General features: G+C 50.5%; 1 protein-coding gene across 2 annotated transcripts in view; it reads right to left on the bottom strand.

The window, feature by feature from the left end:
• Positions 1 to 303: 303 nt before the first annotated feature.
• The window catches only part of LOC125751359 (coronin-2B), a 41,458-nt gene continuing 32,337 nt past the window's right edge, over positions 304 to 9,424 (bottom strand). For both annotated transcript variants that reach the window (XM_049030052.1, XM_049030053.1), the window contains exons 5-12: positions 9,153 to 9,317; positions 7,553 to 7,669; positions 7,359 to 7,463; positions 6,867 to 6,963; positions 4,155 to 4,267; positions 3,213 to 3,303; positions 2,600 to 2,739; positions 304 to 1,365 (exon numbers count right to left, since the gene is read on the bottom strand). In XM_049030052.1, the coding sequence (XP_048886009.1) occupies positions 1,234 to 1,365; positions 2,600 to 2,739; positions 3,213 to 3,303; positions 4,155 to 4,267; positions 6,867 to 6,963; positions 7,359 to 7,463; positions 7,553 to 7,669; positions 9,153 to 9,317 (960 nt within the window). In that variant the 3' untranslated portion in view covers positions 304 to 1,233. The remainder of the gene's footprint in view (positions 1,366 to 2,599; positions 2,740 to 3,212; positions 3,304 to 4,154; positions 4,268 to 6,866; positions 6,964 to 7,358; positions 7,464 to 7,552; positions 7,670 to 9,152; positions 9,318 to 9,424) is intronic.

Raw genomic sequence — 9,424 nt, 5'->3', positions numbered from 1 at the left:
AAAAACATAATGCGAATAATGAATGCGTGTCCACTGCTGCCGTCTTATCGAAGCACTCGTCATAATGCTGCTGATCATGCCCTCTGGTGGTGGTGCCGGGGTATTGCTGTTCTTTGTTATGTAAATACACAACAAATGGCGCACAGGGGTCGCCTTGAGTGGGGACAGACCGCAGTACCATGAATTCACGGGGGTGGCGCTGTCCAAATGAGCGGTACATGCTACAGCAGGCTGCAGAAATCCCCGGCGTTCACATCACTTTCTGTGGTTACATATTAAACATGTTCAGTGTCACACTGGCAGTGTCATAGAATGCAGTTTTTATGACCTTGGAAGTATCATTATTATTACTACTATTGCTATTTAGCAGATGTTTTATCCAAAGCAACTTACACCGGTTACAGTTATATCCCTTTAAACACATTAATCATTATTATTTCAAACTGAAACTTCAGGTTCTTCAATTGCGCAATAGCACTGCTCTTCCTGCAGCTCGACCGACCATCCATGTGTCTCACCTGCCGCTGCGTTCGCACGCCTGCCGCTGCGTTCGCACGCCCGCTGGAACCCGCTAGTGCTGACAGCCCTTTACCATCAAGCTCAAGTCCATCTTTTTATACAGAAATATTATTTTGTTACGACAAATGCCTCTTCTGTGATCCAGTCAAAGTGGTTAATAACCCTACAAATGTACGGTAAACAGGAGATAGTAGGAAGAGTGATTAAAAATACAATTGAATAAATAATAAAAAAAGACAAATGGATGTTATCAGATTCTAAGCCCATCGGGCTGTTTCAGGCCTTAGCCTGAGCACTTAGAAAGTCGGAGCCATTGGTAGCTTTTGCAGTCTGTCCTGTACATTCACGAGAAAAGGGGAGAGGAGTTTGCTGAGTTTAATTGCCACACTGAAAACCAACATTCTCTTGCTCACCCAGTCAAACTAAAGGCAGCCTCCACAAAGGGAGACCCACCCATTCAGTTTAGGCTCTTCTGGCTAGCTGGCTAGCTAGGAGCCGGGATCCGGGAGCCGGGAGCCGGGCCAGAGGACAGGGAGTCTTTCAAAGCCTTGGTTGTTTAGGACGTGGACTTGGCCGTGCCTGCACTGAGCGTGGGGGTGCTGGAGTGGAGGTGCGCGCATTCAGCCTCGGCGATGCCGGGCACCCGGCAAGATGTTCTGGGGGGGGCGGTGAGGAGGACACGGGTGGGCTGGGGAGATGGACGGGAGTCGGGGGTCACTTGTTGCAGGGGCTGTTCCTCAGATTGTTGAGCTCGAGCTCCAGCTGGCGGATTTTAACGTCCTTCTGTAGCAGCTCGTCCTTGAGGCGCCGCAGCTCGTCCTGCTGCCTGAAGAACATCCGCAGGAGCTGCCAACAGCAAGAGCGGCACAGAGCAGAGTCACACGCCGCCCGCCGCGGTGCCCGCCCTGCACGGGTGACTGCTGCGGGCGGTCGCGATCTGCCAGGACGTGTGGCCATTACCTCACCCCGGCTTCGTCTTCAAACATACACACATACACACTCACATAATCAGACGTATCTATTAGGTATCTATATCTTTGTGGGGACTCTCCATTCATTTCAATGGCAGAACCCTAACCCCAACATGCTGACCTTAACCCCCACCCAGCCATAACCTTAACCATAAGTGTCCAAACAAAATACTTTTGGCATTTTTAGTTTTTTGATTGCTGTCAGGTTTTTATAAAATTGAATTTCCCCCATGTGAGGAGTATAATGAGGACATTGGTCCCCGCAATGTAATTTATATCTGACCCACCCAAACACACAGGTATACTATCTGACATGTGGCACGTCTCTATCTGTTTCTCGCACAAGCACACACACACAGACACACACATTCACACACACATACAGTCGAACCTCGTTACTACGTACAAGACGGTATATCAAAAACATGTACGTTATAAGCATAAAACGTTGTAACCACTTAGTGCAAGATGGATGAAAGAACTCACGAAATATCCATGTAAATGATAAAACTTTAATAGAACAGACCCTTAAGTTGACTACAAAACAAACGAACACATTATTACTTGTTAAATAATTCAACAAAGCTCATCTGGATCCTTGAAATTTTCCTTAAATTACTCACGATTACTTAGTGCCGGCCGGCGATAAACGGCAACGAAAATACACAACGGCTGGTCAAAATGGATTTTTAAAATAAACATTCGCATCCAAATTGGCATTTGGCCTGAAAATAGTAATGAAATATTGGTCAAATTAAATCAACGCAATAGCCAAGCAACGCAATAGACAAATGTGCATTGTCGGGCAAAGATCAGGTAGATACAAGTAGATGTAGCGACACAAGTTGTGATGGGCGGGGAGAGCGCTGTATGTTGTAACGGTGGTTAGTTTTCGTATTTTCTCTAGAAATTTGGATGTTGTATCGAAGTTTACGCTGTAAGGGTGTACGCTGTAAACAATGGCTACTATTGGAATAACACATAGGCTAAAAACGGGAATTAGAAACCTGTACGTTGAAAAGATGAAAACGTTGTATCCGGGGTACGTAGTAACGAGGTTTGACTGTACCCACACAAACACACACACGCACGCACATGCATGCACAGACCTCATTCTCTGTCCTGGGTGGCACGTTCTCCAGCAGGTCGATGCCATTGACCACCACACTCTTCTTTTCCTTCACGGGAGCCTTGAAAACCAGCTGGCTGGATCTCCGATATCCCTCCTTCAGGGACATGAGCACTGGATCTGCACCCACACAAAAGAACACCTGCAGCTCAGCCATTTGGTGTCATACCCTAGGTGAGCCTGGCCAAGCTGGGCTGAGCGTAGCCTAGGTGAGCCTGGCCAAGCTGGGCTGAGCGTAGCCTAGGTGAGCCTGGCCAAGCTGGGCTGAGCGTAGCCTAGGTGAGCCTGGCCAAGCTGGGCTGAGCGTAGCCTAGGTGAGCCTGGTATAACAAATGCTGCGGCTCAGCCATTTGGTGTCATAGCATAGGTTAGCCTAGCCAAACTGGGCTTAGCTTAGGTGAGCCTAGCCTAACAGCTGGAGCTTAGTTTCACTTTTCATATAAACCTTTTGTACCACTTGAACATCCTCATTGAAATATGAGCATAAAACAGGCAAAACTCTGGGTCCTGTTTGTGGCATGAACCAATAACCACTCGGTCTCAAGTAATATGCTGACTGCTGAAATCTTGGAAGAGAAGGGGGGGGTCGGCACCTCGGTCGATCCCGCTGAGCCACTCGTCGGCTGTGAGGGCGGGTTCTGTCCCTGCTGTCATGGGGTAGATATCTTCCTGGTACGTCTCCGACTGGGGGGATATGAATCAGGCACTGTGAGCTGCACAGCAAATCCAATCTGCACAGCCTGACCGTTAAACCCTGGATCCTGTTTTAATGAACTGGTAGTATTATTTGTGCAATGTTTAAACAGCGCGACCCAGTAGGATAAGCGGTTTGGAAAATGGATAAATGGATGGATGTTTAAACAGCCTTCCCGCTTTGTGGAAAAATGGCTGATCTCAGAAACAGCATCGCCATTGCAGGTAGGTGTGTGTGAGGGACGCCTGTGAGTATGTGTTCATTTCTAAAGAGGAAGAAAACTGGATACAATTAGGCGTTTTGTCTGAAGAGAAGAGGTCCACAGTCTGCATTCCTGAATAGGCATTAGTGCACGGACAGGAAAGCTTACTGCAGTCACAGCACCTTAAACAGTCCATTACATTCAGATTGGAAGCTGTGAAATTCATGCAAATGGACAAGTATGCTGTGATTTTCCAGAGCTGAATAAATGTTGTCTCACAAGGAAGTTCTAATCTGTACCTTGGTGGTAACTAGAGCAAAGCACCTTCTGGGACACCTACAGGTTATCTGTGTGCTTAACCGCTTTGATATTCGCTGCCTGCTTCATTCGTACATTTCGTTATATAAACCTGGCGGCAGGTTCCAAGGATCTGCTGCCAGGAAGCTGATTATTCAGGTTGGCGTTTGCCTGCCAGCTAGCCCCCTCCACAGGGACTGTGGGCAATTTGATAAATGACCTCCCAGCAGTTACGCCGAAAGAGCAGCTTTTTCAGTGTATCATGTAAGCTCCGCCCACTGCACCAGGGGCACTGTGGGAATGAGCCTGAAGGCTGTGGGCATGATGCAAGGTGCCACTCACCCTCCTCGGGACGATCATGGAAATAGGCTCAATGAGACCTTTCAGTGTCACCAGCTTGTAGAATCGGAAGACTTCACAGGCCCCCACATCCAGCCCATGTTTTGGCATCACACCTTAAAAGGGGGGGGGGGGTGATTGGTATCATTTTAGGAGATGATGCTTCGTGTCAATGCTCGGTGTCGCTATGGGAGATGATGTTTGGTGTCGCTATGGGAGATGATGCTCGGTGTCGCTATGGGAGATGATGCTTGGTGTCGCTATGGGAGATGATGCTCGGTGTCGCTATGGGAGATGATGCTCGGTGTCGCTTTGGGAGATGATGCTCGGTGTCGCAATGGGAGATGATGCTCGGTGTCGCTATGGGAGATGATGCTCGGTGTCACTGTGGGAGATGATGCTCGGTGTCACTGTGGGAGATGATGCTCGGTGTCGCTATGGGAGACGATGCTCGGTGTCACTGTGGGAGATGATGCTCGGTGTCGCTATGGGAGACGATGCTCGGTGTCGCTATGGGAGATGATGCTCGGTGTCGCTATGGGAGATGATGCTCGGTGTCACTGTGGGAGATGATGCTCGGTGTCGCTATGGGAGACGATGATCGGTGTCGCTATGGGAGATGATGCTCGGTGTCGCTATGGGAGATGATGCTCCGTGACACTGTGGGAGATGATGCTCGGTGTCGCTAAGGGAGATGATGCTCGGTGACACTGTGGGAGATGATGCTCGGTGTCGCTATGGGAGATGATGCTCGGTGTCACTGTGGGAGATGATGCTCGGTGTCGCTATGGGAGATGATGCTCGGTGTCGCTATGGGAGATGATGCTCGGTGTCACTGTGGGAGATGATGCTCGGTGTCACTGTGGGAGATGATACTCGGTGTCACTGTGGGAGATGATGCTCGGTGTCACTGTGGGAGATGATACTCGGTGTCACTGTGGGAGATGATGCTCGGTGTCACTGTGGGAGATGATACTCGGTGTCACTGTGGGAGATGATGCTCGGTGTCACTGTGGGAGATGATGCTCGGTGTCGCTATGGGAGGTGATACTCGGTGTCGCTATAGGAGGTGATACTCGGTGTCGCTATGGGAGATGATGCTCGGTGACACTGTAGGAGATGATGCTCGTGTCGCTATGGGAGATGATGCTTGGTGTCGCTATGGGAGATGATGCTCGGTGTCGCTGTGGGAGATGATACTCGGTGTCGCTATGGGAGATGATGCTCGGTGTCACTGTGGGAGATGATGCTCGGTGTCGCTATGGGAGATGATGCTCGGTGTCACTGTAGGAGATGATGCTCGTGTCGCTATGGGAGATGATGCTTGGTGTCGCTATGGGAGATGATGCTCGGTGTCGCTGTGGGAGATGATACTCGGTGTCGCTATGGGAGATGATGCTCGGTGTCACTGTGGGAGATGATGCTCGGTGTCGCTATGGGAGATGATGCTCGGTGTCGCTATGGGAGATGATGTTCGGTGTCGCTATGGGAGATGATGCTCGGTGTCGCTATGGGAGATGATGCTCGGTGTCGCGATGGGAGATGATGCTCCGTGACACTGTGGGAGATGATGGTTGGTATAATGTCTGTCCATCCATCTTAAACGATTGATAGACTCGCACTCTTGGCCAGTGTAAGTTTTTTTTTACAGCTGGTAGCCTCTTCTGCTGGAAGTTTCAAATCAATAATCCCTGAGCTACCCACTGCCACTGCACTTTGGTTAATTTGGTCTTTTTTTAATATCATTGGTTCTTTGTAACCAGTACCACATCTGCCATACCCCTGCCTCTCATTCTGTGACCTGGCGTGCCCCTGCCTCTCGCCCTGTGACCCGGCGTGCCCCTGCCTCTCGATTCCTGACCTAGCGTGTCCCTGCCTCTCGACTCGTAATCCGGCATGTCCCTGCCTCTCGCCCTGTGACCCGGCATGTCCCTGCCTCACACCCTGTGACCCGGCGTGCCTCTGCCTCACACCCTGTGACTCGGCATGCCCCTGCCTCTCGCCCTGTGACTTGGCGTGCCCCTGCCTCTCGCCCTGTGACCCGGCGTGCCTCTGCCTCACACCCTGTGACCCGGCGTGCCTCTGCCTCACACCCTGTGACTCGGCATGCCCCTGCCTCTCGCCCTGTGACTTGGCGTGCCCCTGCCTCTCGCCCTGTGACCCGGCGTGCCTCTGCCTCACACCCTGTGACCCGGCGTGCCTCTGCCTCACACCCTGCGACCCGGCATGCCCCCGCCTCTCTCCCTGTGACCGGGCGTGCCTCTGCCTCTCTCCCTGTGACCCGGCGTGCCTCTGCCTCTCGCCCTGTGACCCGGCGTGCCTCTGCCTCTCGCCCTGTGACCCGGCGTGTCCCTGCCTCACACCCTGTGACCCGGCCTGCCCCTGCCTCTCACCCTGTGACCCGGCGTGCCTCTGCCTCTCGCCCTGTGACCCGGCGTGCCTCTGCCTCTCGCCCTGTGACCTGGCTTGTCCCTACGTCTCGCCCTGTGACCCGGCGTGCCTCTGCCTCACACCCTGTGACTCGGCATGCCCTTGCCTCTTGCCCTTTGCTTCCTGGCACATGCTCCACTTTCACCATGTGCTCGGTAGGTGGTTGTGGCAGGTGGGTATTTTTACATTGGTGTTTATTCTTTGCTGGCTTGTTCAGGTGCAAAGGGTTTGGAAAAGGAATGAAAGGAGCCCGATTGCTGGTGCAGAATATGCTGGCTCTCTTACCAAGGCCTTTCTGTGGTGCCGGTGACCGGAACTCCATGAGATAATGGAGGTAGGGCTTCTCAGTGCTTATCTCATAGTATCGAATGTTCCCGTCTCCCTGTGAAGAAGCCAGTACACCCATTGATGAATGCTGTACACACACACACACACACACAGCATAGACACACACTCACACACACACACTCACACACACACTCACACCTGCAGTGTCATGCATTGGCCCTATTGGAAGCCTTGTCCACCTTTTCTATTTCCACGCGCTTGCTGTGCCCCCCCCCCCCAACACGCTACCCACGATTCACCCCCACATGCTAGTTGCGATACCCCTCCGCCCCCCACTGCACTTACACGTTCACCAGAAATCAATTTAATCCTTTCAAATTTTTATGTGAAATTAGATTTTTTTGTGAGCCCAGAGGGGATTAATCAGAATTAATGAGCATTTAATTAGAAAGTCAGACTTTTTTGGAGTGATGGATGGATGGAGCTAACCTTGCCGGCCAGGTAGAGCATGTGTGTGTCGGGGTCGTAGAAGGGAAAGAGAAGTCCGGAAAGGCCATCTATCTCCTCCTCGATGATGGGCATGGACAGGTCCTCCTGCCCCGAGAGACGAGCGATCAGTACACAGCTCAGTGTCCGAGCTCTCGCTCTCGGGGACGTGGGTGGGGGGGGGGGGGGGCACTCACCTGGTCCCACAGGGCCACCTGTCTCGTGTTCCAACGGGACACGCCTGTGGTCAGGAGTCGTTTCATGTTGCCGAGGAACACAACTCTGTTCACCTTGTGGTTCTTGCAGTTTGCCTCCTGAGAAAGAGAGACATGCATGTGAAGGATGAGCAGATGGATGGATGGATGGATGGATGGGACATTATGGGAGCTGTGGTGGCTCAGCAAGTAGCATCACTCATGTGTGTGTGTGTGTGTGTGTCTGGATTATGTGCCCTGTGATGGACTGGCACCCTGTCCAGCGGTTTGGAAAATGGATGGATGGATGGAGTTTACACTGACGATAAACTGGACTGGGTTAAAAACACAACTACACTGTACAAAAAGGACCAGAGCGTCTCTGTCTTCCGCAGCAGTTAGGGTCTTTTAACATCTGCCAGACAGTGCTCACGTTCAGTGAGAGACTAACATTACCCATATATACCCATAGACTAACATTACTACAAGTATGCACTGCACTACAAGTATACATTGCACTACCAGTATTACACCTCAATTCAGCTCTATCTATAGTTAATTTTTCTGTAATATATTAGGATATTTGTATATTGTTTGTATATTGAGTTTGTAATTTTTGATAATTTGTAATATTTTGTATTATTTAATATTGGTAATATTGGTAACTTGTTAATTATTTTCTTACTGTCTTGGAGCAACTGTAAGCACATAATTTCCTCAGGGATTAATATAGTATTCTGATTCTGATGTATCCATATCTGATGTGTCACGTAGTACATTTTTAATTTAATGCACATTTCCAGTGTGTTCAGTTCATTTGCACAAGGCTGCTGTGCTCGTACTATGACCAAGACCCCAGACAGAAAAAAAAGTTTTTTGGCTTTTTGATTGCTTTCTGTGTGCATTTTTAAAATTGATTTTTATGATCTTTATCTTACTTTGAATTATACTAATATACATGTTAATTATGCTAATGTCATCTGCATTGGTATGTATCTAGAGTAAGTATGTGTGTGTGTGTGTGTGTGTGTGTCTAGATTATGTTTATATTACATGTGTTACCAAATGTTCCCCATGTTCCCACAATGTAATAAATCCTGTTTTATTGATGTTGTGAGGACCATTTTTCTGTGAATGCAATCAAAACCTAAAAATGCTTACTTATGGTTAAGGTTAGGGCTGGACAGGGGTTCAGGTCGTCAGGCAGGGATTAGGCTTTTCCCCCACAACAATATAATTACCAACCTGTTTGTGTGTGTGTGTGTGTGTGTGTGTGCGTGTGTGTGTGTGTGTGCGTGCGTGTGTGTGTGTGTGTGTGTGTGTGCGTGTGTGTGTGTGTGTGTGTGTGTGTGCGTGCGTGCGTGCGTGTGTGTGTGTGCGTGCGTGTGTGTGTGTGTGTGGGTGTGTGTGTGCGTGCGTGTGTGTGTGTGTGTGTGTGTGCGTGTGTGTGTGTGTGTGTGTGTGTGCGTGCGTGTGTGTGTGTGTGTGTGTGTGCGTGCGTGTGTGTGTGTGTGTGTGTGTGTGTGTGCGTGCGTGCACTGCATGTGAACATGAGGGGCAGTGACTGTGACTCCTCTGGCGGTCATGTGACCCTGCAGCTCACCTGCAGCACCCGCCCAGACCGCGGCTCAATCACACGCAGCTTCTTGTCCTTGCAGCTGGTGGCCAGCAGGCTGCCATCCGTGTTGAAGGACATGCAGAGGATGACGTCCGTGTGGCAGTCGATCATCTTCACGGGCTCGCCGATCTCCAGGTTCCAGATCAGAATCTGAGGCAGGGTGGGGAACAGGGGCTCCCGTGGGCATTTTGGAAGCTAGTTGAGCACCCAAACCCATGGGTGATGGTGGCGGAGCCGCCCCCCCCCCCCCCCCCGCA

This window comes from Brienomyrus brachyistius, chromosome 11 (genome assembly GCF_023856365.1).
Source record: "Brienomyrus brachyistius isolate T26 chromosome 11, BBRACH_0.4, whole genome shotgun sequence".
NCBI lineage: Eukaryota > Metazoa > Chordata > Actinopteri > Osteoglossiformes > Mormyridae > Brienomyrus > Brienomyrus brachyistius.
Note: the sequence above shows the minus strand (reverse complement) of the source record. Positions and strands in the feature narration are given on the sequence as shown.